Genomic DNA, 26,904 nt, shown 5'->3' on the forward strand with positions numbered 1-26,904 from the left:
AATCCGGGTAGCCTTGTCGTTCCTGAATATGGTTGTGGAGATTGTCCAGGGAATTCGTTCTATCGTGCCGTCTTTCCCCAATTTTGCAATTAGCCAGCTCCAGCACCGCGGCCCGGATGGCGCAACTGCATCCAGAACGGGTTGACGGATGCGACTTTAATGGCTGGAAGCTGGCCCGGCTCTCTGGGCGGACCTGGTTCCTCCGCTATACTATCGAGACTGGCCTTGGCCTGGACCTATTCGCGACCTCCCTTTCTCGGGGAACACTCCGGACTCAAAGTTGGCCGCCCACCAACTGGACAATCCACATGGCTAGACGCACGTGCAGTCTGACCCGCCGTTCTGGCTTTGCAAAGTCGTCGCGCGTCACAGCAGACGCGTGCGTCTGCAGCCAGGCCTGCTCGTCGGCCAGACGGTGCTGCAGAGCAGCGTTGCGCGTGACAATGAGCGCATTGGCCTCGAGATCGAGGCTGTAGCTGCGTTTTGTGTAGTTGGAGCTGCCAATGACAGAGAGAGTGGCGAGGGGGCCCCTGCCGCCGGCCTGCGAAGGATTGAGAGTCACCCACAGCCCCTTGGCGTGGTAGGTCCAGCCGCCCGGCATGCCGACAGTGCCGCGCCGCCATTCCTTGAGCGTAACGGCGTCGCCGTGGTGCTGTGCCTGGACGGCGCGCAGAAAGCGGTGGGCGAGGAACGTGTAGGCGTCTGGCAGCAGCGACGAGACACCGGCTGATCCATAGAAGCCGTTTGCCTGTGGTGCGGCCGTGATGACAGTGTTGTTGGCCTGGGCGGACATGGCAAGCAGGAGCTTCGTAAGCGACGGCGCCGGGTTGAAATAGCCCGCCGTAAACGTCCACGAGGAGGCCGTGGCATACTGGGGAGCGGCAAGCGTCTTCAGGATGTGCGTCAAGGCAGGCTGTTCGGTCGAGCTGTCGGGCTTGAGCAGCTGCGTCATCTGCGCTAGGACATAGACGGAGGTGTCGGGTGCTTCACGCGTCTCCTTTTCGCCCGCTTCAACGCCGTATGTGAGCAGCGGACTCGTCGCGTTTTCTGTGGTCGGCTCCAACAGCTTCTTCAGGACACGCGTGGCTTGCGTCACAAACGCCGTGGGCGCCTCTAACGGCGACGGTGCCGCGTTGCTCGCCGGCCAGACCATGTTGAAGCCCTCCTCCTTGGCCTGCGTCGGCTCGATCCGGAAACTGACAGAGGCCAAGCCCCGCTGAAGTTGCCAGTACGCATCCGTCAGCTCGGCCGACGAAAACACGTGGTAGCGGTCCTGGCGGTTCGTAAAGTAGTCATTGGACAGGTTCGCACCCGACAGCAGAATGCTGTCGTCTACGCCGTACAATTTCATGTGCTGCAGGCCCCAGCCCTCGTTGATACGACGCGGAATGTACTTTTTCCGCAAGCCCGTGAGGTTCGGCGTGTGGTACATGCGAATGTCGACGCGCTCGGGCCCAAACTCGGCCACGAGCGGTGCCAGCAGCGATGCCGACGACGGCCGTGGGCTTTCACGGGTGCCGCGCAATGCGTCGGTCAGGATGTGCAGCGTCAGGTCGGGGTTGGCACGCAGGGCCCTCTGCAGCGTGGCCACGAGGTCGCGCTCCGATGTGCCAATGTAGAGCGTAGACAGAAAAATGCGCCGCTTGGCACCCAGAATCATGGCCTTGAGGGTCTCGTAAAACTCGGCCGGCGTCTCAATGACACGGACTTGCGAGCCATGCATGTCCACACGGGGCGCCATGCGGTCGAGCTCGGTCACCAGGGGTGCGAGCAGGAGAGCAGCTGTGGCTGCAGTGCCGGCCGCAGCTGTGGATGCGACGCTGGCCACCATCGACGGCCGCAGCGGTGCCTCGGCGGCAGTGGTTGTGGCCGACATGGACATGCGACGACAGCAGCGGGACCAAGACTCGGCTACCCATTGTGTTTTTGACCGCACAGAGCGTGAGAAGGAGCTCGAGTAGCGCTCACACTGCCGAGTCGGTCGCGCTGAAGCTTGCCGTTCTCGAGGCTTTTGGAGCTCATGGAGCTGTATCCGGGGCCGAGGAAGGTGAAGAGAAGGCGGAGCGTGTGCGGAGCTCCGCGCCGCACTGCGGACGATCATATCGGTAGTTTGGAAGAGGAGGCGAGGTGACGCCCAATTGAAGGAAAGAATACACGCAGACGTACCGCCGAACGGTTGTTGATCCCGTCTGTTGTATTTCTTAGCTGTGAAGTCTGGTAGAGTTGGGCTAGTTTTGTGGTGAGCAAACCAAGCTCTCTGATTGGTCAGCCCGCACCCCATCGCGGCAATGGGGGAAGGGACCCACCGACATCACCAAACCCGACAAGCGGGAAAGATTTCGAGGCATCATCAATTCGCTCGTCACTTCCACGCTCGACGACAACGACGACGACGGCGGCCACCACGATTCGCTAGCGACGACTTCTTCTCCCGAAAGACAATCGCGTATCCATACACACACCATGTCGACCATTTCGCGGACGCTCGGCTACCTGCGCCGGATCGGTATCAAGGTGAGTCGACGAAACGACCACGACCACGACGACACGACAACACGACGGCTTGGACAACGGCCGGCCGCCTCCTCACAGTACTCTGCTGACATGCGTTTCTTCATTCTAGGAATACTGGCACCAATTGAACGTATGTTGCGCGCGGTGCCTCCCCATTGACGATTGACCGTCTCGGCATAGGACTCTCGGACGTTGAACGTCCCGGCTAACTGCCGCCTTCTCTGCATCTAGTACATTGGTGCGTCCCAGGTCTTCCTTCTCTCTGCCGGCCGGTCTACTGGCCGTCTGCGACGACTATACTGACTCTACCCTCCCTAGGCGATACCAAGGCCGGTACCCTCATCGGCGTCGACAAGTACGGCAACAAGTTCTTTGAGAACATGGAAGAAGAGCTGCCGCGTATGTTCTCTGTCCACGTCTATACCGTCTTTTACAAGTCGTACTGACTCGTACTGACTGACCACTGACTTCGTTAGTCCGTACCCGCTGGGTAGATTACAAGAACAAGGACTACGACGCGTAAGTTTGCTGCGGCGCCTGGTGTGCTTAATTTGCCTGGTGTACCACTCGTGGTTTGCGACGCTTCGCTGCGATCTCCGTCCTGTTTGCTCGCTCGCTGACACTCGCTCGTTTGTTCCCTGCAGCTCCCAAGTCGAGCCTCTCTGGCATGCCTGGCTCGCGTACACCGTCGACACCCCGCCGCAAAACGACTCTCTCATGGCCACGTCCAACGCGCGCGCTTGGGCCGTGCCCGAACATCGCCCCAACTTCACCGGCACCCGCGGTGCCTTTAAGACCTACAGCACCACGAAGCCCAAGATCAACGCCTGGGATCCCGTCGCAGCGCCGCGGCAATAGGCGGAGGGAGAGTATAGGCGGGAAAATGGGTCGCACGGGACGGCCAAGACGGACGTGATTCTGTATATATTTAAGATAACTTGCAAAGAGTGCAGAGTGAAAAGAGTGCTAGGCGTCATAATCTCGGAAACAAAATAAAAACGCATTAAAACTCTCAAAGAAAGAGAGAAAGAAAGAGGAGACATTCTGATGGCAATCGGTGTGTTGTTCAATGTGTCGGGTTCAAAGTATAAACGAAGGAAAAGACCGAGAGGACGAGGCGATACACACTCTCCTCGACCAGGATCGGGCATAAATTCATTGCAAAACGTACGTGCTGTCGTCCTACTTTGAACGGAATATACAGTTGATTCTGGGTGGTGCTGCTATTTACAAAGACCAACAAGAAGACACAACTAAAATCAATCAACTCATTCCTCCAACGTCTGCAGGTCACCAATAAGCCATGCAGAGCTCGCTGTACATATCCAGGAAAACGGTAAACGGCAGAGGAAATAGCAAAACTATGGCAACACAAGACAAGATATAACAGAACAAGACGATCAACAAAAGCAGCAACGTAAAAGAATCACAGCACATCCCGACTCTAGCATCCCTGCACGACGCAAAGACGAATAACGTCTACAGGGCGGTCTATGACTCTTGTAGCTCTTGGAGCGGTCTAGTCTAGCAGTCTCAGTCTACTTGCTCTCAATGGCGGATTTGATAGCTGCAAACAACGTTAGTCAAATTTCGATGCTCTCATTTATACAGGATGGGGGTTCCTTCTTACCATCACATGTCACCTTGGCATCGCCAAAGAGCATCCGCGTGCCCGGCATGTAGAACATCGGGTTCGGCACGTCCGCGTAGCCGCTCGCCAGGCCTCGCTTCATCACAATCACCTGCTTGCTCTTCCAGGCGTGTAGCACCGGCATGCCCGCAATCGGACTGCCCGGCTCCAGCGCAATCGGGTTGACCGTGTCGTTGGCGCCAATCACCAGTGTCAGGTCCGTGTCGCTAAAGTCGTCATTGATCTCGTCCATCTCCAGCACAATGTCGTACGGCACCGACGCCTCGGCCAGCAGGACGTTGCACTGACCCGGCATGCGGCCGGCCACCGGGTGGATGGCGAAGCGCACCTGCACCCCCTTGGACCGAAGCATCTGCGTAATCTCGGCGATTGCGTACTGCGCTTTAGCGACGGCCATGCCGTAGCCCACCACGATAATGACGGACTCGGCATTCACCAAACTCTCGGCCGTCTCTTCGACGTTCGTCTGGACCACCGTGCCTTCAATCTTTTTCTGCTCGCCGTCGGCAGTCGGTGCCACCGTGCCAATGCCACCAAAGAGCACATTCGTCAGTGATCGGTTCATGGCTACGCACATAATGTACGACAGAATGGAACCCGATACACCAATTAATGCACCCACTGTGGTGAGCAGTGGATTGTCCAACATGAATCCCTCGGCCACGAGTGCGAAACCACTGTAGGCGTTCAGCACTGTAATGACAACGGGCATATCGGCACCGCCAATGGCGGCTGTGGTCGTGTATCCCTTCAAGAACGACATGGCCGTGTTGGCCGCGAGTGCGCCTGCAGCAATAGTCGGCGAACCGGGGGCCATGGCCAGGAACGCACCCATCGTGGCAACATTACCGGCCAGCAGACCCGAGTTGATGAGATGACGGCCCGGCAGTATCAGCGGCCGCGACGAAGCACGGCCCGATAGCTTCATGAAGGCGACAATGGAGCCCGTGAATGTAACGCCACCAATGAGCACACCCAGGTAGGCCGTGACGAGGTGCAGCGTGCTGGCGTGGTTGACATCGGCCATGACACTGCCGATGCTGGTGAGGACGGCAGCCAGACCGACGACGGAGTGCAGGGCGGCGACGGTCTGAGGAAGATCTGTGGGCGTGATGCGGCGACCAATCAGGAGACCAGCAAGACCACCAACAACGGCCAGGCCAGCGAACTGGGTGAGCACTTCCGGGGTAAAGCCAACGGCCAGCAGCGAAGCAATAACACCTGAGCCGACTCCGAGGATACCGAGAATATTACCCATGCGGGCGGTGGTCTGGGACGCAAGAGAGGAGATGGAACCAATGCAGAGCAGCGAGCTGACAAGGTAGCCGGCCTGGACAAGGCCTGCAGCACCCGTTGACGCGGCGGCAATGAAACCACCCGTGAAGAGCGTGGCGGGGATGCCGTACAGCCAAGGATACTCTGGCGGATCAGTGGGACGCTTGAACATGTCGAGCATACGCTTGGTGATGACAAATCCACCCGAGATGTTGACGAAAGCCAGCAGAACGGATGCGGCACCGAACATTTGCGGTATGGTCTCGGGCAGGTAGCCACCGCCGAGGATGAAGAAGCCACCAACACCCACCATACCAGAAATTGCATTGGTGACGCTCATGAGGGGCGAGTGCAGCGCGGGCTGGACACCCCAAACAATACGGTAGCCGATAAGCGAGGCCAGACCGAAGATGAAGGCGTTGCTCATAAACAGCGGGCCGGTCAGCTTACCGAGCGCGAGCGCACCGGTCATTCCACCAGTCACGAGACTGACTTCACGCGAGACCTTCTGGAAGGGCGTCAAGGCGACGACCTCCTCCACCACGGCCTCCTTGGGCTTGACTGGCGGCGGTGGCGGCGCAGGGCGCGGAGCCGTGGGGACAACCTCGCCGTTTTGCGTGACAATGGAACCGCGGACGACCTCGTCAGCAAAGTCGACGCCATATTCTTTCTCCATAGGAGCCATGGACAGCAGGAACTTGGTAACGTTGTTTGAGTACAGTGTGGAGGACTGGGTAGGAAGGCGCGAGGGCATGTCAGTGTAACCGATAATGGTGATGCCCTTGTACGTGGCCAGCTGGCCGGGGACAGTCTGCTCGCAGTTTCCGCCAGCTTCCGCCGCCAGATCGACAATCACAGAGCCGGGCTTCATGTTGTCAATGACATAGGTGGGAAGCAGCTTGGGTGCAGGCTTGCCAGGAATCAGGGCCGTGGTAATGATAATGTCAACGTCCTTGGCCTGCTCGGAAAACAGCTTCATCTCGGCATCGTGAAACGCCTTGGACATCTCCTTAGCGTAACCGCCGGCGCCGGAGCCATCCTCCTCAACACCCTCGACCTCGATGAACTCAGCACCAAGTGACTGGACCTGTTCGCGGGTAGCGGGCCGGGTGTCGAAGCCGCGTACAATGGCGCCCATACGGCGGGCCGTGACAATGGCACTCAGACCAGCCACACCGGCACCAATAACGAGAACCTTGCTGGGCGGGATCTTGCCGGCAGCGGTGGTCTGGCCAGTCAGGAAGCGGCCAAAGTGGTTGGACGCTTCGAGGACGGCCTTGTAACCGGCAATGTTGGCCATGGAACTAAGAGCATCAAAGACCTGGGCGCGAGAGATACGGGGGATCATGTCCATGGCGAAGCTGGTGACCTTTCGGGCAGCCAAAAGGTCCACAAGCTCTTTGTTCTGAACAGGTTGAATAAATGAGATAAGGGTCTGGCCGGCGCGAGCATTGCCAGCCTCGGCCAGCGTCGGACCGCGGACCTTGAGCACAATGTCGGCCTCCTTCCAGATGGCAGCAGCGCTGTCCACAATGGTGGCACCGGCCTGCTGGTACGTGGCATCGAGGAAACCAGCCTCGGCGCCGGCACCGCGCTCAACAATGATGCGCCCGTAGCCCTTCTTGAGGAGAAGAGTGACATTCTGCGGCGTCAGGGCCACACGGCGCTCGTTGGGGAAGATCTCACGAGGCGCGCCCACAGTGAGCTTGGCGTATGGCGTGGTCGGTGGGAGAACCTTGGTGGAGAATGCAGCGGTAGTCTGGACGGTGGAGGACGGCTGGGAAGGCGCAGGGCCAGAGAGAACCGACGTGTGGCGCACGAGCTGCAGTGACTTGGCGGTGTGGCGGGGCAGCACGGTCAGGGCAAGTGAGGAAGACGAGGATAAGGTTGACACGGACGATGCCGCCGTGCGACGGGAATGACCAAGCGAGTTGTGCCATTTACGAGTGGGCGCGTTGTCTGAGATGCAAGTTAGGTCGTGTGCAACCTGCGGGGCCAACAGCTCTGGGAACTGAGTGCTGCGCGGCAGTACTTACCACAAACACGACGCACGCAGTGACGGGATAGCCGCTCAACAGCAGCTGGCAGCGGGATGGCCGTGTGGGCCACGGCCGGGCGCACAATCAAGGACAACGAAGCTGCCATTGGCGGAGAAGTAGCTGGCGAGAGCTCCGAGCCGAGGAAGAAGAGGGAGGGAACGAGAGCAGCTGTGCCGAGCTGCAAAAGACGTTAAACTGTCCCTGCTCCTTATGCCTTGAGGAAGAGAGGGAGAGACGATGGGAGAAAAAGAGGGAAGAAGAGGGCACACCCTAGAAATTGGACGTTCCTCCACAGATAAAGAGTCAGAGGTCGAGCGGTCGCAAACACAAGCTGCAGTATGTGAACGTCGTCCCCACAGTTTAGTAACCGGGGCTGCTGTGACGAGTGAAAAAAATAGAGGAATTAGCAAACAAAAGCTTGTGGAGCGCGTTCGGTTGCTGGCGACGAAAAGGCTCGTGTAAGTCTCAAACCGGAGTCGGGCTAGGGCGGCGAAGGAAGGGAACGGCCCTGACCGGGTAACTGACAGCGAGCGCGTGGCCTGGCCGTGTTACTGTGGTGAGGTGTCGGCGAATGCTGAAGCTGAGATTGAGTCGAGTCCGAACGTCTCGTCGTTGGAGAAGCCTTTGGCCTTTCGTCTGGTTGTTGCCTTTTGCTGCTCTCCTCTTCTCGCCTGCTCTTCAGCCTTGCACCCTCCGGCCTGGGGCCTATTGCCGAAAAGCGGAGACCGGCGCTAAAAGCAAGGAAAAATATCAAAAGGCAGAAAACAGTGAGGCGCAGAATGGGACGCAAACAATACGATGACACCCAAAAATGACGATGCAGGAGCAAGAAAGAGGAATTTAGGAAGACTGTAAAGGAGAGATGGAAAGAGGAGAAGGCACCGCGGGGATCTCGGCCAGCGAAGGCTTTGCAGGCGAGGGAAGCAGCACCCCAACGGCGGTTGCTCTTGCTGTGCCCGAACAACAGACGCAAGTTACAAGGCACTAAAACGGAAGGCACCCACCCAGCGGGAATCCACCCCACACCCGGGGCGACTTCCTCTTCTCCGTGAGGCTCAGAACGACGCAGAGCAACAGGGACAAGTCGTTCTTTCCCTTTTGCTTTGCTTCTTCGTTCGTGTGACACAGTACTTGACAATTTTCTATAAACATAATCAAACAATTCAAAGGTCAAAGTTTTGGAAAGTACGGACAGTTTTCCGATGGGTAGCGCAGGAAGGAGTGAACGGGCGCCTGTCAATTTGTCCATCTAACCGATCACACACACTGTTTCGTCCCCCCTGCATGCAACCATGAACAACACCACAACAAACTCCAACCGCTTGCAACCACCACTTTGACAACACCCGTTCGAGCCGTTTTACCAGCTTTCTTGCACAGCGCGCTTCCCCGCTTTCCCAGTTTTAAGTCCGCGTGCCTCTTTCAACCTCCTCTTTCTCTCACACAATACCTCGTTCTTTAACGACCCTTACCCTTCCCTCCCTGAATCCAGGAACAGCCGCAAACAACAAGTAGCAAACCCCGCCACATTGGTTCAATTTATTTTTTTTTTTTTTTTTTTTTTTTTTTTTTTTTTTTTTTTTTTTTGGTAGTGGTGGTCCCTGAATTTGTCATCTGCTACGTCTGTTTCTCAGGTTTGAGGAGTGATGCTCATAGAATAAGATACAAATGTGGATATGCGCTCGGTGGTCTCGACATATGTCAAATGTCGCATACCGCGCCGCAGAGAGGAGACAGCCAAAATGCGGGGGAAACAAGGATACGCAACGCACGGCAGACGCGGGTCCTCATTATATCTGGCGCGCCATGTGTCCGTGTACTGGCCTCTCCTTTCCCTCTCACGTGCCGGATCTGGCGGTACTAGGCATACGTCTTGTTGCTATCAATCGCTACGTTGTATGGCAAATCCCTCATTGTCCACGGCCTCCAAGTGGCCTTCTCCGTATTAGAGGAGAAACAGCTGCCGCAATCGCAAATATCCAAACTTAATGGGGTAATCGGCAACATGATTCCCTCTGGCAAGACGCTGCTGCTGCCCAGCCTTGAGTTCTGGGCTACATTGACCTGGCTTGAGAGGAGTTGGACGTCGTACGAGGAGAGAAACGAAAACGCCACCTTCATGCTGTCAGCTGCCGCGAGTTGCATCATCGGTTTTATCTACAATAGGCAACCCGACGTTGGCAGCTTGGGAGAGTCTGGAAATTCTCCGAGAAAGTGGACTAGTAGTAACGAGATACACATCATACTCGTAACAAAGACGCAAGCACTGACAGGCTCTTTAGCAGGGCGGCATCTCCATCTGCCACCCATACCATACATACCCCATCTGTCTCTTGTATGTGTCCTGTAGTGTCACCACTTGTAGTATGTAGCCATGTTCTGGCATACCTTTGTATCCCTTCAAAAAGGCCTCACAGTTCGTACTTTCACTTGCATCTATTTTTCTCATGTATCTTCTTATATCCGGCTCGTAAATTCCCAATAAATATCCAGCCGAATACTATCCTCCCTGAACCCAAATATATAAAGACAAATACAAGACTCGGCACGCTCGTTGCACCAACGCCATGCTGGTCACCCGAATCCACTCTACGCAGACGCCCGACACCCCGCTTCCGCAAAACCATGTTTATCTATTTCTCCACCGGCTTCTCCCGCACCGGAAGCTCCCTGGCCTCGCCCGTGGCGACGGTCGCCGCGTCGACAGGCTCAGCCTCACCGTCTTTTTTCCCGGCCTCAGCCGCCTTAGATGCCGCCTTCTTGGCCTTCTTCTTTTCCTTGTCAGCCTGCTTCTTCGCCTTGGCCGCGGCCTCGGCCTCCCGCGTCTCGGACGTGCCACCAAACTTTTCTTTCCACTCGGCCACCTTCTTCTCGTCGATACGCGAAAACAGGTACGCAGCCTTGCCGATCTTATGGCCCGGCTTGATGAAGCCAGGATCAAAGGTGTCCGGGATCAGCGGCAGGGGAACGTTGAGCTGCTCGGCAATCGAATCGGACGTCGAAGGCGTGAAGGGCGACAGGATGGACGCCAGCAGGCCGCAGAGAGACAGCGCATAGCCAATGACGGCCTTGGTGCGCTCAGGTTCCTTCTCCAGGCTGGCATTGTCGAGGCGGTACTGCAGAAGTGTGTTGCCCTGGCTCGAGACGGCCGTGGCCTTCTCAACGCCGCTGCGCAGGTGGACGGCGTCCATGTCCAAGATGTACTCGTCAAGCAGCTTCTGGACATCACCGACCCACGCGGCAAAGTCAAAGGACTCGTCCTTGATCGACGTGGAGTATTCGGGTACCACGCCGTCAAACTTGGCATTGACAAACTTGACAATGCGGTTGACAAAGTTGCCGATATTGGCCAGCAGGATCGAGTTGTTGGCCTGCACAAACGAGCTCCACTCAAACTGCGTGTCGCTGCTCTCGGGCCGCGAGCTCAGTAGGTAGTAGCGGAACACGGACGTCGGGATGCCCGTGTCCTTTGCCTGGTCACCGAACACGCCAACCGATCGCGACTTGGAGAACTTCGTGTTCTCGTAGTTGAGGTACTCAGTCGTCGAAATGTTGTGTACCATGTTCCATTTGTCGCCCGTGCCAAGCTGGCTCGCAGGGAACGTCACCGCGTGGAACGGCGTGTTGTCCTTGCCCATGAACTGGTACAGCTTGACGTCTCCGGTCTTCCACCACTCCTCCCAGTATTTCTCTGAATAGCACGACGTAATGGACGGGTAGCCAATGCAAGCATCAAACCACACGTAAATCACCTTGCCCTCGTAGCCGGGCAGCGGCACCGGCACACCCCACTTGAGATCGCGCGTAATCGAACGGCCCTCGAGACCCTTGTCCAGCCACGACTTGGTAATGGCAATGGAATTGGGCGACCACTTGCCCTCCTTGCTTGCCTTGGCGAACCACTCGTCCATCTGAGGCTGGAGGCGGTCCAGAGCGAGGAAGATGTGCTTGGTGTCCCGGGGCACGGGCGGCTGGTTGACTTTGCAGACCTTGCAGCGCGGGTTGATCAGCTCAAATGGGTCGAGCAGGTTGCCGCACTGGTCGCACTGGTCGCCGCGGGCATCATCGTAGCCACAGCGCGGGCAGGTGCCCTCGACAAAGCGGTCGGCTAAGAAAGCGCCATGAGTCTCACAGTAAGGCTGGGTGGTGACGCGCTCATCGAGCCACTTGTTCTCCCACAGCCGCAAAAACATCTCCTGGACAATCTTGGTGTGGTTGTCCGTGCTGGTACGGCCGAAGTAGTCAAAGTTGATCTGAAAGTCATCGTAGATCTGCTTGTGTAGCTTGTGGAACTTGTCGCAGAGCTCACGGGGCGTGACACCCTCCTCGAGGGCCTTTGTCTCGGTCGCCGTTCCGTACTCGTCGGTACCGCAGATGTAGAGCGTCGGGTTGCCGCGCTGCTTGGAATAGCGGGAGAAACAGTCGGCCGAGAGCGTTGATCCGATAATGTTGCCGAGCTGTGTTGTTAGTACCAGACTCGTTTATGAGCTTCTCTAAAGAATTGGTGTGTGCGGACGTACATGAGGCACGTTGTTGACGTATGGTAGCTGGGGAAAGTATATGTTAGCATAAATTTCCAAGAGTAGGTCCATGAAGCTCGGCAGAACCCCGGAGCATAAATGGAGGACTCGGAGGGCGCGATACGTACAGCACTGGTGATCAGAACGTTCTTCTTGCCCTCGATGGGACGGATGACGTTGTCGGAGTCAGCCATGGCGAACGTCGATAAGCTGAGATCGGTGATCGTGGAGAATTCGAAGTGAAGGAGGGATAAGGCGCCAGGAGGTGATCAAACGAAAAGAAAGAAGACGACGTAGAAATAACAAAGTGGCGGTGGCCAAGTCGAGCTGAGCTGCAAATATAAACGATGGCAAAACATACGCAGGTGGTAAACAACAGGGGACGGGAAAGAGGAGGCGACGAGACAGGTGAAGTGTGACTCTTTCTTTTTGGGGCAAGCGGGTGTGTTCCAGAAGCAGAAAGAGTCACCAGGCACAAAGGGCAAAAGTTGCGCTGGCGCAAAACGTCAGAAAATTTGTGTGGGGAGTCTAAATGTGAGGGCGAGGAGGGGTTGTGCTACAGGGTGTGTTGGTGTCATCGGATTTAGGCCTTGACCCACTAATGGCAAAAGCCGTCACTGAAGCCCGTCGCCCAGCAGTGGAGCGCGGGATGGTGATGATCAGAAACTCACGTCGAAGAACGCATTCCAGCCAGTACGGTGCTAAAGCTAGGGTTATAAAGTGAAAAAAGTAAAGAAGAAGAAAAAAATATGTGAGGTGTAAGGAGGCTATGCCTATCGCTCTGAGGCAAATATCGCGCCTCGTATTATTCCTGGAGTTGGCGTCTCGAACGGGAAGGTTGCAAAACGGCGGGTTTTACTTTACGTGACATTCGTGCCAAAAGTCTGTAGGATTGGATTGAAAAGCCATCTTGGACATTCTCCTAAAAGTAGCAGTGTTTCCCTTATTGAAAAACGAAGCAAAAAGGTAACTTTACATGATACTAGAGGCCCCGGGGTATCATCAAAAAGGCGGGTCACGTGAGCGCCTTACAAATACTACAAAACCACACGCCGCAAACGCCACTGCGACTTTCACATCGATATGAAAGACAAACCCCGTCAAATCACCAACACAGACTGAACGTAAACTAGTTCCAATGGCGACCAATACGGACGACCCGTTCAATGATCTCTTTTCTCTAGAGGACGACTTTTACGAAGATGGGTTCCGCCAGGGCCATGCCGACGGCGAGCGCGCCGGCAAAATCGAGGGCCGCACGCTCGGCCTTGAAAACGGCTTTAAAAAGTTTGTCGAGGCCGGCCGGCTGCAGGGCAAGGCGGTCGTGTGGTCCCACTTGGCACTCGGTAAGGCCGGGACGTCCAGGCCGGGAACCAACGCCCGTCTCCTGAAAAATCTGCGCACCTTTTATGCGCTGGTCGAGCCTGGCACACTGCCGACAGCCAACACAGACGAGGCTGTCAACGACGTCGATGACCGTGTGAAGCGAGCACAGGCCAAGGCACGGGTGCTGGAGAAGATGGTTGTCGAGCTGTCGGGCAGTACACCGGCTGCCGCAGCCTCTGTTACAACGACAGCGACACCGGAAGCATCGAGTTAAAGGCATCTCACGGCACGATTGCACGACAGCATGGATATCGGCGTCAACGGCGTTTCTTTTCTTTTTCTGCAGCATTTACATTTCGGACGAATGGCTGGATATGGCCAGAGCGGACGGGGTCGGATAGCTTTGGATTCCCACACATGCCATTAGAAAGCGGAATATTGGGCCTGCAGGTAGATTTGGTTTTGCAGGTTTTACACCGAGGTTTCTAGGATAGAGGTCGCGACGTGAACAAATTCTTATTCTGTCAGATAAGATATATTATTTGCGCTTACTACTTCTTGCTCCTCTGTTCTCAATATGAAATTATGTACACACACACCAACCAACCATCAAACAAACAAAACCAAAAGCGCGAGACCGTTTACTGGAACACTCGGCACGGGTACCTGTATAATGTTAGCATTGACAAACATAGACGCTCGTCGGTGTATACGAGGGCATTTGTATGTGACAGGGGGGATCTGTACGTACTCTTCGGGATATGATTGCTCCGAGACCAGCTCATACTTGTGCACGTCCCATGCGCCACTGTTCAGGCTCTGTCCGCTTGGCAGCGGCGGCAGGCCGTCGACGAACAAGTCGGTAGCAACGGGCGAGCTAGTCGACGGTGTCTTGGCCAGGAACGCACCAAGGCCCTCCGTCTTGCCGGCCTCCGTGGCAGCAACGAGCGCCTTCGAGCCAGCCTCGCCAATCAGCTCCGTCTTGGGGGTAGCAGCGCTGCCGACCGTCAGCAGGGCAACGGCGTCGGCCTGACTGACTGTGCTGAGGCGCGGGTAGTTGCGGCGAGCGTCGCGCTTCCAGTAGGGGTTGCCGGCAATGTCGCCAGCGGGGACGGTGACGGGGTCGGTGACGAGGAGGGGATCCTGCTGACCAGGAGCCGGGGTACGGTAGTAAGGGTTGAGGGGCACACCGTTGGAGCGGTTCTTGTCAATAGCCATGAGGCGGCGGAAGCCTTCCCAGATTCCCTTGCTCTGGAGAGTTTGTTTCTGGGCGATGTCAGTGGGAGTTCGTCGCTGGTGGAGGAAACCCGCGACGACCTACCTGGGAAATGCTGACGACGTGGCTCGCCGAGGTGACGGCCTTTGCGGCCGCCTTGGAAGCCATTGATGCGATAGGTTGACGAACAGACGACAGATTGTTCAAGTGAACGACCGTGGCGGATGGTAAGATGTCGTCGAAAGGGCAGTCGTGGAGTTTCCAATTGATCCCGACGTGACGTTGTTCGCTTGTTCGATGGACGAAGCTCGATTTTCGCGATGCTCGTTCTTCCGCAGCCGAAAAGGCGAAAAGTGGGGTGCCAGCTGGCAGCGGACTGACAGCCAGTCCGCGATGACAGTGTTCAGAATGCGCAACACCTGATTGGCCCACTGGTATGTTTTGGTCCAAGTGGCCCTAGCGGACATAAGACCTTAGAATCAACAAATACGCGCGCTAAAATCGCTCGCAACAATGCTACCGAATGATGGCATCCACTGAAAAACGGAGAACTATCGAATTGGCCGTCCCAGGGCGGGTGCGGCCGCCGGGTCATGTCCTTGTGTATGGCTCACTCTGTCGATGTCTGAACTGCCTTCGCAAACGCGGACTCTGCCGGTTCCGGTCGTTGCTCTCTACAAGGAGCATATAAGGCAAGGACACCCAAGTGAAAATGCTCCTTCCTTCTGTACTCTGTAGTTTTACATTTACATCTCGCTCAACAGTTGCTCTCTTTCGCCTGTTCACCCCCTAGCTGATTAATACTTTGAGATAAGATCCCTATAAACCTCCATAATTTCAATAACAATCATTATGGCTGTAAGTATCTCTGTCTTGTTGCCGCTCTGTTCGTATTTCCGCTGTGAGCTTCGATTTAGCCCCTACTTCCATGCTGCCTTGACCTCTCTTCCTTCCTTCCCTCTCCGGTACTCTGCAGCTTTTCCTTTCCAGCCCGCCCTGTTGGGAAAGAGCCTTGCCGCCCCTGGTTGGCTTACCTTGGCTCTTTCCCAGGCGATTGGCTACAGCCGTTGTGTAGAAAAGCGTCTCCCCTGACTAGGACCAAATCAGGGCCTAGACTGCTCTCTCACCGTCTGGCGCATGCGCGCCACCCACGTTCGCATCGCCTTGCGCTCTTCCTAGCTCCCCCAGCCATCTCCTCGTCGACGCAATTCCTCGGTCCTTCTGACTCCCTTTCCCGCTCCCCGTTCCTCTCAAACCAGCTTTCATTTACTTTCTCTTCTTCTTTACTTTTCTCTTTTGACTTCACACCACCTTTGTCAGTCAACAACTCGTGATTATTGCTTACACATTTCCAATTTCATCCCGTCCATCTTGAAGCTTTGTAACACTACATTGCGCCATCGATTTTTCCTCTCGCGCTCTTCACTGCGCACATCTCCCATTTCCTTGATCTCCTGTTACTCCCAATCAACGTCATCCTCACCCATTTCACTTCCACACATCATGCCTATGGAGCTGCGCAAGCGCAAGGCGCCTGAGGCGGCGCCTGTTGCGCCCGTCAAGAAGGCGGCCAAGGCAGCTCCCAAGCCCAAGGCCGCCAAGGCAGAGACAGAGAAGCCTGCAAAGGCAGAGAAAGTCCCCAAGGCCGTTGCTAAGAAACCCAAGGACGTGTCCGCGCCCGCACCGCCGTTCCCGGAAGTCGGCTCTACCATTGACCTCGAGGGCTTTGGCGGCGAGGTCGAGATCAACGACGGCACCAAGACGACGCTCAAGGCTCTTGTCGAGGCCAGCAAGTCCGGCGTTGTCATCTTCACATATCCCAAGGCGTCCACGCCGGGATGTACGTCCACACATCTCGTCCCTTTTTGAAAAAGAAAAAATAGAGGAAATAAAGGAAATAAAAAAGTCTAACGGAATAGGCACCAAGCAAGCATGCAAGTTCCGCGACGAGTACGAGCCGCTGACGGCGAGCGGCCTCTCCATTTATGGCCTGTCCCACGACACGCTCGAGGCCAACACCAAGTTCAAGAACAACCAGAAGCTGCCGTACCCCCTGCTGTGCGATCCGGCGCAGACACTGATCGGCGCCATCGGCCTGCGCAAATCGCCCATCACCTCGGCCGTGCGTGGCGTGTTCGTGATTGACAAGTCCGGCAAGGTCCTGGCCGCCGAAGCCGGCTCTCCCGACGGCACTGTCGCCACGGTCCAGAAGATTGTCAACGAGAGCAAGTAGAGTGTGAATATGAACAGTAGAACGGGCAGGTAAATAAAAGCGGTTCTACAAAATCAAACCCAAATAATGAAAATTGATAAACATCGAGTGTGTAGAGAAATATTTTGTAAACAAAACGACGGGATAAGAAATAAGCAGCGCCCAAAACGAAAGCAGTGACAAAACGAAAATAGCCGCATCAAGTGCCCAGTTCGAAGGACAATGACTGCCTTTGAAAAGTGGCAATAACTTACCAACATACTTGAGCTTGCATGTCCAAAACAACAAATTTTTAAAAAAAGAGAGAGAAAAATGCCCCAAAATGCTCGCTTCGTCGTTGACCTGAACCAATTCGATGTATCATGTATTAGTGTTTTCATGTAATAGATACCCTCTATGTTTTGATATTTCCCTTTTGTCTTCGTTCGTGCATGTTCATGCCCCGTCTGCAGCATCCTCCGCGTGGCCTACATAACGGCCCTCCGGATTGTCCCAGTCAGCGAGCAGCTGCATCGCACCATCATTTTGATGTGCCTGCTGCGGCTTCTTAATTCGGGGCGGCGGTGGTGGTAGCATCTGTCCTGGTGACTGTGATCGTTCTTGCATCTGGCTCTGGTCGAAGTCGATGAGGTCGGGAACGCTGGCCGTAGCACGAGGCGTCTCCAGGCTAGCGTCTGCACCATGCGCGACGTTTGGTGTATCGACCAGATTTGTGCCGTTAATGCAGTTCTTGTCGCTGCCGTGGATAGCTCGCTGAACCATCTCCGTGCCCAGAGACCCTCTATGCTCCTGTTTGGTATCCGTGGCCACTGGTATGGGTGCTGAGTCTGCCACGGCGTCGTCATACCCAGGCAATGTGTCCACCTCCCGTTGGGGCAGTACCGGTTCGGCAGAGTCCATTCCATCGGTTCCCGCCCTCTTAGTGATGGCTTCATCCATGGTCCGGTTCAATGTCCACTCGTGTACATCATACCCGCTGCCGGCGCCTCTAGCGAACACACCCTCGTCCATATCTATGGTGAACCGGTCGTCGTTAAGGAGCGGTACATCTTCCATGTCACGGTCCGAATACTCGCCCAGGGACGCCATGTTGCTGGCCATGGAGTCAATGCTATTAGCTCTCTGCTGACGCTTTAAAGGAGACGTCGGCGAGGGCTCTTCGACGGGCTGGCGCTTCTTGTCGCGCGGGCTCTCTTCCAGCATTTCCTGTTTGAAAAAGCGGTTGTCGAACCGGACAAATGTCCGAAGTGCGTCGGGCAGGGCCACATTCTCCTCGGCGAGTGACGCAGCGTTGCTGTACACCAGAATTGGCGTCTCCGTTTCCTGAAAGACCGATCCGCGAGCAACATCCACGGTCGTTTTCTGGATGGTGATGGGCGAAGCATCCCTGCCGTTGTAGGAAGCCATCCACCACTGGTCGCCTGTTGCCGTGGTAGTAGGGGATGTGGACAGTGCCGGCTCAGGGTTCTGTTCCGTTCCCTTCCCCTTGCCCTTGACTTCCGCTTCGACTTTGGTATCGCCGCCGCGCTCACTGGCTTCTTCGTCCAAGGGATGAGACTGTAGCTCTGGCTCTTGTTCCGGCTTCGGCTGCGCTTCACGTCGGCAGAAATAGAACTTGTCGGGCGACACGATGACGCCACGTAGTGAGTATTTACTCGTCGGGCTCCAATTCTGCTTCTCGGAAGGAACAGTATACTTCCGCCGGAGTCGTCGAGAAAGCTCGACAAGGGCTTGTCGCTCAAACTGCAGTTCTACAAAGCTGACTGTTAGTAAAACGGCGATAAATTCCAAGTTCAGTTCGCGGTGATTGACCTACTTTGAACTCTCTTCTGTATGCTGATTAGTTTTTGCCGGTGAACCGCGATCTCGGTCTGGAGTGTCCGGAGCGTTGTCTTCTCCTCATCGGTTACCGGCTCTGCCGCGTAGATTTGGGCTTCGTTGTAATCAAAGGATTCGGGCGTATTTTGTGCCGCTTTGTATCGACCCCATACCATCTCCGCACGGTACTGCCATTCTTTCTGAATGGCAAACGCAATTGCCTGGTCCGACAGGACGACTCGATCCCTGACGACGGTGTGGGGGGCTGACGAATGGTCGTTGAATGTAGTGGCGACCCGCATGGCCGCGTCGATTTTCCGAATAGTATCGTATACTTTCTGAAGTTGTACCTGAATCTCCAGAGCCCGCGATGCGTTCTCGCCCATGTAGCGATCGGTGTAGAGCACCTCGGGAACGTCAAAAGGTTCTATGAACGGCACCTGCCTGTTCGTACTCAGGCGCAAAATCTGCACCGGGGCAACCTTCGCCAAGACAGCCATGCTAGCTTCAGGGACGTTAATATGTGAAACGTTGGGATCAAAACGGTAGAGATCTTCCCAATAAATGGCGTCAATGGCACTGTACAGATCGTGCAGGCCGAATGGGACGTTGTCGCCATCCACCTTTATTTCGAGTATCGCATACGACTCAGAACGAAGGGGAACGCCCAAGTGCTTGATGCCCATCAACTGAACGTCACAGAAGAAGGTTTGCAGGATCTCTGGTAGATCCAATCGCCGCGCAGCTTCAAAGAACCTTTGGCTCATCTCCATGCCATAGCACTCCCTCATCACCGCCGTGTCGGCGAGATTGTCGGCAGTACCGTATGCGCGGTCGGTGCTGTCGAGGAAGGCCATCAGCCTGTGCATCTCCTCGACGTACTCGCGGGCAAACGCCGAGTTCATCCTAGGACCACTCTCAAGTCGGCCGCCGTCAGCCATGGAACTATTGCTCGTGTCGTCTTCGTCGCTGTCAACAGAAATGACTGTGGTCATTCCCGCCGTTGCCGCTGCTGACGTCGCCATACGAATGCTGCCATCGTTGTCGGGTACACCAAGTGGCTGTATCCGGCCACCCTTCCACCACTCCGAGTTCTGGCCGTACGTGGCCGGCTGCCGTCCTGAACGTAGTAGTGCGTTGCGGGCGGCAGGTATGGCATGGAGAATTGTGAGAAGCGCACCTAGCGCCGACGCCTCTGTGCCTGACCGCCGATTACGCAAAAACACCGGGACGCCGTGTTCTCGTTTGCGGCCAGATGGTGGGGGTTCTAGAACCTCGGGGCTGGCGCGAACCATGGCCCATTGATCAGGGTCATATACGTCTCGGTTGGCCGGTCCAAAAAAGGGAAGCTCAGTCGGGACTGCCGCATCGTAAGACATGGTGATACCAGTCTCTTGCGGTGCATGGGTGGTGCCGGCCATGGCGGCTGACTCGGCCAGCGCCCTCTCCAGGTCCTCGTCAGCCTGGAGCATAGACGTGGGAGCGCCCACGTCGCTTGCAGTCCAGTCGGTCATCCTACTAAGTGGCGATTGGGCTCGCGATGGTGGACGAGATGGTGGGACGGAATGGAATTGAGCAGGGGAGATGCCGTGGATAATGGATGAGGCGTTGTCGTCGGGTCCTTGGATATTAAAACTAGGAAGTGGGGTATTGTTGAAGCTGTCGCGATCGCCAGTAAACGATGTCTCGTCCCAAGTATATGTTTGTCGGAACTAAAAACAGTGCGAAGATGGTATGTTAGAGCTAGCTGCATAGAAGTGAAGAGCAAGTGGGGGTCACATATCCTCATGGAGTACCGCACCTTTGATGGGTCATCGTAGAAAGAAAGGACGACATCCTGAACACTGCCAGACTTGGCCTGGATGGAAAGAAGCGGATATGGTCAGCATTGCGGGTGTTTATGTTTATGTGACGTTGCCTCGCTCTTGCCTCGCGCCAGCTAAAGACCCGTTTGGGAAGCTGCGACAGGATGGCAAGGGAACAGGAAGCAGCGACTCGGCGTTCGGTAGGAGCAACCAACTTTAAGAGCAGCTATGACGAGGTTGCGGTCGCCAACAGGGTCGAGGTTGGCAAACTCGCAGACCTCTGCAATGGCGGATTCGGGAGGATCCTCCATGACGGCGGCAATCGTGTACTGAAGAGGATATCGGAGAGCAGGAATGACGAGTGTTGGCAGCAGCGAGCAGCACACAGCTGCAAGCTGTGTCTAGGAAGACGGACGCTGTTGAGAAGATCGGGCTGCGTCGATGGAAAGAAAACGTCGCGACGAGGAAGCAGGAAGGCTCGGCTACGGTACCTTCGGCGGCTCCGCTCAAAATGTCGTCGTCTGTAGTAGCGGCGGCGACGGAATGGCGGTGCGGTGGGCTTGAAGGCGCGATTGGCGATAGAAGGAAGTGCGAACGCTTTCAAACAAACAGAAATGGGAAGTGCGACAGGCGAGGGAGAAAAGAGGGGAGCTGTTTTGGGCTGGCCCCCAAGCTTCGACGCAGCTAGGCAGCAAAAGAGCAACGACAAAAAGAACTAAACGAAGAGCAAGAACGATGCTAGCTGTAAATAAAAATGTCTGGAGACGAAATGCTGTGCGGTGCTAGATTAAGAGCGGTTGTTTTATTAGGATCAGGATCGCAACCGTTGGAAGAGCCAGGGACGTGCGTTGAGATACGTGTGATAGGTGAGAGTTGATGTGTGGTGACGTTGGCTTTGGTAGCTCGATGTATTTTCGCTGCAGGCGGCAATGAAACGAACTTCGCCTCATTGTGCGAAAAGTGGGCGGCAATGGGCGGGCTTTTGGAAGCCTTGCAGCAGCGGTTTAGAGAGCCGGAGTGGGTTAGCGGCTCATTTTGTACCATACGACTCGCTAAGTTCGGGGACACTCACCTGTGGCAGTCGGCTCTGATTGGGCAGAGATGCCAACTCAAAAGCTAAGTCCAGTTGTGTTAGGGAAAAGATACTGCACCCAGAGTCTGTATGCCGACCACGCTCTGTGGAAAGCCAGGGGAAGTACGGGGAACATGCAGTGTCCGAATGTCAGCGCGTGAGAGAGAGAATAAAGTATGAAGCGGTCTATTTCTAACACAGATATAAACACTAAACCTGCATATGATCTTTCCTGGTACCAGGAATAACAAAACCCCTTGGAAAACGCCTGAAAAAGCACAGAATCATATACAAAGATCAAAAGTCAAACACCACCCCGTATGTGCGCTATGCAATAGAATGAGACAGTGTCCCTTCAAATAAGAGGGCAGAGATATAGCCGAAGACACCAGGGAAATGAAGCGCAAAAGCCGAAACACCACGCTGAAAAGGATGGGAAGTGGGAGAGCAAAAGAAAACGAGGTGCAGGTCGGACAGAGTCGAGGCCATAATATCCTCTTTAGTCCGTGTGGTCGTCTTCACTCTCATCTTCCCTGTCGTCGTCATCGTCGTCGTCCGGTCCAACCTCCTCGTCGCTGTCGCTGCCAAAGTCCAGCTCCTCGTCGTCGCTCTCGGCCCAGAAGGCGTCGTCGTTGTCCTGTTTCTTGGCCGGCGGCTCCTCGACAAAGGTGGTGGGCATAACGAAGCCGTCGGGGATATCACGCTTGGACCGCTCGACAGCCGCAGCCGCACGCACACGGTACTGGGCGTACTGGTCACGGTACAAGACGCTGGCGTCGACGTTGGCGGGCGAGTTGATCTCGGGGTTGTCCAGCAACAGCAAGATGGAGAGCATGACAGACTCGACGCCTTGGAGCGGTGACCAGCGCTCGCCGGCCTGCTCCCCGGACATGATGTCGTCTCCGGGGTTGTGGAGGATGGAGATACAAAGGCGGCCGTCGGGATACACGTTGGGGTGGAAGATAGTCGGCGTGAAGCGGAAGACGGGGGGTTTGTATGGGTAGTCGGTCGAGAAGCGGATCTCGCCCTGGAGTCATATCGTCACATTAGCATGCTGCACTTGTCGCAGAATTCACTTGAGTCTCTCGCTTGTATCTCAGCCGTCTGGCCAGCCGCAGCATTCCAACTCACATTGAAATAGCCACCGTAGAAGTCGCTATCCGGGTTGATGATCATCAGACTGACACGCCACCGGAAGAGGTCATCGGCCTGAGGGGTGGATTAGACGTTAGCGAGCAAATTCATCGCGTGCTCGATGGGCATCCCATCGGAGAAGAGACGGTGGACTTTCGGCGACAAACCTCAATGTTCAGCCATTTCTCTTTTTGCAGAGCATTCAGCTCAGACATTAACCGTTGCTTGGCACCACTCATGGTTGTTGTAGATAGAGGGTAATCGGGATTGAGGCAGTCGTGAGTGTTGGGAGACGTTTGCTGGCGATGTCGAAATAATCGAGTGCGATGACGGAGGCGATTAGGAGATGGGGCCGTATTTGAACTTGGAGCGAGTCCGGGCGGTTGGGAGAGGAGAAGAGGAGAGGTTGGAGGCAGCAGAATAGAAAAGGAAGGACGTAAAAGGACAGCAGGCAGGAAAGATAAAAGACAAAAAAGGATCGAAAATTGAAAAGTCGGAAAGTGTCATGCAAATTGTCTGATTAGAAAGACAAAAAGGAGGGGGACGGGGAGGAAACTGCAAGAGAAAGAAAATGCCTTGCCTGGTGGCAGGCGACAATGAAAGAGATGCCAAGGGATTCTGGGCGCTTCCTCCTGGGGTCAAGAGTCACGGGGAAGGCGAGGCATTCGGCAAGAGGGGTTGACACGCGAGCCAGACGAGTCTGAACGAGTCTGTGGGGCCACTTAAGTGGTACTGAAAGATACTTTTTATCATACCATAATTTTAGAACACGTTAAGTAACTAGCAGTACTTGCTGACTTCGCGTATTACCAGGGCGAATAACGGGCATACAACATAAGATCTACATACAATTGAAGCACGTTCGAACCCATGTCAGCGACGACAAACACAAGATAGCGAGCGCGACATGTGAAGTGAGGGTAAATATGTTTTGGTTTTTGGAAAGTACGTATAAGGATAGAGTAATAGAGCTTTCTGTCTTGTTTTTTTTTGTTTCGTTTTCCTCACATTGAGATTTATATATATATATATATATAAGTAAATTGCATATGCGTATGCTTCCTGATGATGTTTAAAAGTTGGCTTTTGAAATTTTAACAAATAGATGACTACACAGGACTAAAACTATTAAACCGGACACCCTGCACCAGCAAAAACCAACAAAATGGAAGGCCAATAACGGACAACATCCTCGATATAAAAAATAAATACGATTTAATGCATTAATGTACTGTGATAGTTGCAGCACGCTTCGAGTCTCAAGGTACGGAGTGCCACGGTTAAACGATCCAGCGTATGTTGTAGCAGCAATATATCGACCTGCGAGTAGTCAAGTAGTTTAATTTTTCATTGTGTTTGTGACGTTCCGAACGGCGACTCGCGCGAAGAAAAAAAAGTGAACGCTACATGGAGAATGACGTCGTGCCGGAGTTGCCATTGTTTGAAGGTGCGCTTAGTGCACACCACTGCCGAGCAATACGCCGTAGGCCGCAGTTTTGTTCGCTCTTAGCCCCACCAGGCGGAGCTCTTTGCGTGCTCTTTAAAATGCCTTCTGCCATTTGCATTGAATGGGAGTCAAAACCAAACGATGCCAATTAACACATTCAATAAGCCGCTTTTTAACATTTTCCCATTCAATTAAAAATGTCCGACAAACACGTACTCGTCACAGGCGCCTCGGGACTGCTCGGCCGCCAGGTGGTCCGCGCCTTTGGAGATGACGGCTGGACCGTGACCGGCACGGCTTTCTCGCGCGCCAATGGCACGACCCTCCGCAAGGTCGATCTGGAGGACGCGAGCGCCGTCGAAGCTGTGCTTGAGAGCGTCGCACCCTCGGTGGTCGTCCACTGCGCCGCCAACCGGTTCCCGGACAAGGTCGACAAGGACCCGCAGGGTACGAAGCGACTCAACATCGACGCGTCCAAGTCGCTGGCGTCGCTGTGTGCTGCCCGCAACATTGTGCTCATCTACATCTCGACCGACTACGTTTTCCCCGGCACCAAGGGCGAGGCACCTTACGAAGCGGATACGACGCCGTCGCCGCCCAACCTGTACGGCGAGAGCAAGCTGGACGGAGAGAAGGCTGTGCTGGGTGTTTACAGCGAGAGCAAGGACACCACGGGCCGTGCCGTAGTCCTGAGAGTACCGGTACTCTACGGCCAGGCCGAGAAGCCATCCGAGAGCGCCGTCAATACCCTGCTAGATACCGTCAATAAGGTGCAAGCGCCGGACGCCTCGGCCAAGATGGACAACTGGTCCGTCCGCTACCCGACCAACACGGAGGACGTTGCGCGTGTTCTTAAAGGTAAGATATGATGATCATTCCCACACTTTTGTGTCTGATAGCCCCGAAGTGCTAATACGGATAGACGTTGCCAAAAAGTACCGCAGCGCCGATCCTTCCACGACCCTCCCCCCTGTCCTCCAATTTTCGAGCGAGGATCGCTACACCAAGTACGAGATCTGCCAGGTGCTTGCTGAGGTCCTTGGCGTTGGTCTCGACCGACTTGAGGCCGACCCGACTGGCGGCAATGTGCCGGGCGGCGTGCAGCGGCCGTACGATTGCCATCTCAGCACCAAGGCGTTGCAAGACCTGGGCATCCCGGTGCATACACAGAACTTCAAGGACTGGTGGCGCCGCGAGTTGAAGGCGTTCCGGCATTAAATTGTCGACGGTGGCGTGAGAACGAACGGACGTTGGAGTATCAAGACGAAGGAAGGTTGCTTTGAGCACGGCATGCGCCGAAGTCCCCAGTTCTGTTTTTGTGGGAACGGGATCGCCTGGCTAGCTGGGTTATTTACTGGCTGAGGGAAAACCCAGCTCGACATGGTTTCTGTAAAACGTGTTTCAAAGATTTTCTATTGGGGCTGGCCACCCACCCCTGGTTCGCTGGGCTGGATCGACTGGATGGGCTGGCTGAAAAGGCAACCAAATAAATCCCAGCTACATTAGATACGGAGTAAACAGCCCGGGGTTTGCCCACTCGTCTAGGGCCAAGTGTAAAGGGGAAAACTCGAGCAAACTCTGAGCAACTTCTGTTTTCTATCATCCATTCTTCGCTGTCTATTGGCTGTTTCACTGTGTCCATTTTTTAAAAAGAGTAATAGACTCACGGGTCGAGAAACTCAGCGAGAATAACCGTTGGTCATAGCCCGACATCCTACGTATGTGTGACACTTAGACGACATTCGACCACTCCATTTCTTTTTTCTTCCGCTGCATGGAAATTACGCAGTTCATGATCTCTTGTCTTTCGTCGTTTCTATCCACCCCTCTCCTTTCTTCTCCCTTAATGCAGATAGCCGTGCTTCCGTGAGTTGTTCCTTGCATCGTATTGCCTTTGTATACCGTCTCCTGCGTACCAATCTCGTTGTGCACCCGTTGCCAAGCAAGATTGTTAAGTTGAACATTCTCCCTCATCGTAATATGTAGAGGCAAGAGCTTGGCGGTAATAAACATATTTTCTAGGCAGAGGTCCTTCGCGACAAAAGACAGGCACACTGCCTTCCAAGCCACGCACTAACACGCGTAGAAACCGACATTAGGACGAGGAATGCCCGTTCGTAGTGTGCATCCGAATCTATGACGGGGTACATCTAATTGACCGCGACAGGGCGCCTCGCCCCAGGTTTCTTGTACGAAGTAGGTACGGCCAGCCATTGTTAACTTTTCAGCTCTCCTTCCTTGGCTCATTTCTTCCTTCCCCTTTCGTGTTTGCTCATTCGCTACGTTCATAGGATGAGCAGCAGTGTTCGTCCACCATTCGGATTGAGAAAGGACCGCCCGAAATAAATTTGCAGCCGTTCCTGGACCGGTTCTTGCCCTAGAGCCTAGAGAAGGGGCAAACGGTCAAGCTAATTAAGAGTCAGGTACCACCCAAGACCAGACGAAAAACACCCCAAAATGGAAAGGGCGTAATACGCAAAATCCGAGACTTTTATCCACAACGTCGATGATGCCTCGCCCCCAAATAAGGTTGGTCTTAATATACCTTGCGCAGGATCGTCTTTCGTTTTGCTATTTTATTTAGGTTCTTTTTCACCTTCGTGCGTCGTGGCTCATCTCATTGTCATTTCGCATCCTCTCGTCCTACAGCTCCCCTTGCTTTCTTTTTCCTATGCTGCCTCGTTTCGCTCTTCTCTCATCTCACCCGCCAAGGGATTGCCGCGCCGCGCTCCCGTCTTGCGCGCCTCTTTCGTCCAGTCCACTCGTCTCACCCAGGTCGTATTTACATCTTTTCGCCTACCTATGTTCTTACCGAGAATGGGGCTTCATCTAGCTGATGCCGTCTCTCCGCATTGATCGCATTCCAGTGCCGCTG

At 54.9% G+C, this 26,904-nt stretch overlaps 9 protein-coding genes across 9 annotated transcripts; 3 read left to right on the plus strand and 6 right to left on the minus strand.

Moving 5' to 3' along the window:
* Positions 1–274: 274 nt before the first annotated feature.
* Positions 275–1,876, minus strand: SPBR_08926 (CDP-diacylglycerol--glycerol-3-phosphate 3-phosphatidyltransferase; the record flags this gene model as incomplete). Its single annotated transcript, XM_040767052.1, has 1 exon — positions 275–1,876. One exon carries the CDS (start codon positions 1,874–1,876, stop codon positions 275–277), a length of 1,602 nt encoding a protein of 533 aa, XP_040615944.1.
* Positions 1,877–2,463: 587 nt separating this feature from the next.
* Positions 2,464–3,372, plus strand: SPBR_08943 (NADH-ubiquinone oxidoreductase subunit B17.2; the record flags this gene model as incomplete). The annotated part of the gene is made up of 4 exons (XM_040767069.1): positions 2,464–2,644; positions 2,833–2,913; positions 2,991–3,033; positions 3,159–3,372. 4 exons carry the CDS (start codon positions 2,464–2,466, stop codon positions 3,370–3,372), a joined length of 519 nt encoding a protein of 172 aa, XP_040615945.1.
* A 680-nt stretch (positions 3,373–4,052) lies between these two features.
* On the minus strand, positions 4,053–7,585 carry SPBR_04588 (NAD(P) transhydrogenase; the record flags this gene model as incomplete). Its single annotated transcript, XM_040762865.1, has 3 exons — positions 4,053–4,081; positions 4,145–7,444; positions 7,477–7,585. 3 exons carry the CDS (start codon positions 7,583–7,585, stop codon positions 4,053–4,055), a joined length of 3,438 nt encoding a protein of 1,145 aa, XP_040615946.1.
* A 2,527-nt stretch (positions 7,586–10,112) lies between these two features.
* Positions 10,113–12,193, minus strand: SPBR_04769 (methionyl-tRNA synthetase; the record flags this gene model as incomplete). The annotated part of the gene is made up of 3 exons (XM_040763046.1): positions 10,113–11,936; positions 12,000–12,026; positions 12,128–12,193. The coding sequence occupies 3 exons, from the start codon at positions 12,191–12,193 to the stop codon at positions 10,113–10,115; spliced, it is 1,917 nt and encodes a 638-aa protein (XP_040615947.1).
* Positions 12,194–13,179: 986 nt separating this feature from the next.
* On the minus strand, positions 13,180–14,709 carry SPBR_04951 (NADH-ubiquinone oxidoreductase 21.3 kDa subunit; the record flags this gene model as incomplete). The annotated part of the gene is made up of 3 exons (XM_040763228.1): positions 13,180–13,561; positions 14,077–14,591; positions 14,647–14,709. 3 exons carry the CDS (start codon positions 14,707–14,709, stop codon positions 13,180–13,182), a joined length of 960 nt encoding a protein of 319 aa, XP_040615948.1.
* A 1,335-nt stretch (positions 14,710–16,044) lies between these two features.
* Positions 16,045–16,774, plus strand: SPBR_05286 (peroxiredoxin Q/BCP; the record flags this gene model as incomplete). The annotated part of the gene is made up of 2 exons (XM_040763563.1): positions 16,045–16,381; positions 16,461–16,774. The coding sequence occupies 2 exons, from the start codon at positions 16,045–16,047 to the stop codon at positions 16,772–16,774; spliced, it is 651 nt and encodes a 216-aa protein (XP_040615949.1).
* Positions 16,775–17,188: 414 nt separating this feature from the next.
* SPBR_04652 (uncharacterized protein) lies at positions 17,189–20,085 on the minus strand (the record flags this gene model as incomplete). Its single annotated transcript, XM_040762929.1, has 2 exons — positions 17,189–18,504; positions 18,570–20,085. 2 exons carry the CDS (start codon positions 20,083–20,085, stop codon positions 17,189–17,191), a joined length of 2,832 nt encoding a protein of 943 aa, XP_040615950.1.
* A 1,862-nt stretch (positions 20,086–21,947) lies between these two features.
* SPBR_05225 (ubiquitin-conjugating enzyme E2 R) lies at positions 21,948–22,821 on the minus strand (the record flags this gene model as incomplete). The annotated part of the gene is made up of 3 exons (XM_040763502.1): positions 21,948–22,475; positions 22,580–22,657; positions 22,750–22,821. 3 exons carry the CDS (start codon positions 22,819–22,821, stop codon positions 21,948–21,950), a joined length of 678 nt encoding a protein of 225 aa, XP_040615951.1.
* A 1,405-nt stretch (positions 22,822–24,226) lies between these two features.
* Positions 24,227–25,247, plus strand: SPBR_05154 (uncharacterized protein; the record flags this gene model as incomplete). The annotated part of the gene is made up of 2 exons (XM_040763431.1): positions 24,227–24,887; positions 24,952–25,247. 2 exons carry the CDS (start codon positions 24,227–24,229, stop codon positions 25,245–25,247), a joined length of 957 nt encoding a protein of 318 aa, XP_040615952.1.
* Positions 25,248–26,904: the final 1,657 nt, after the last annotated feature.

Source organism: Sporothrix brasiliensis (assembly GCF_000820605.1).
Source record: "Sporothrix brasiliensis 5110 chromosome Unknown Cont21, whole genome shotgun sequence".
Lineage (NCBI taxonomy): Eukaryota > Fungi > Ascomycota > Sordariomycetes > Ophiostomatales > Ophiostomataceae > Sporothrix > Sporothrix brasiliensis.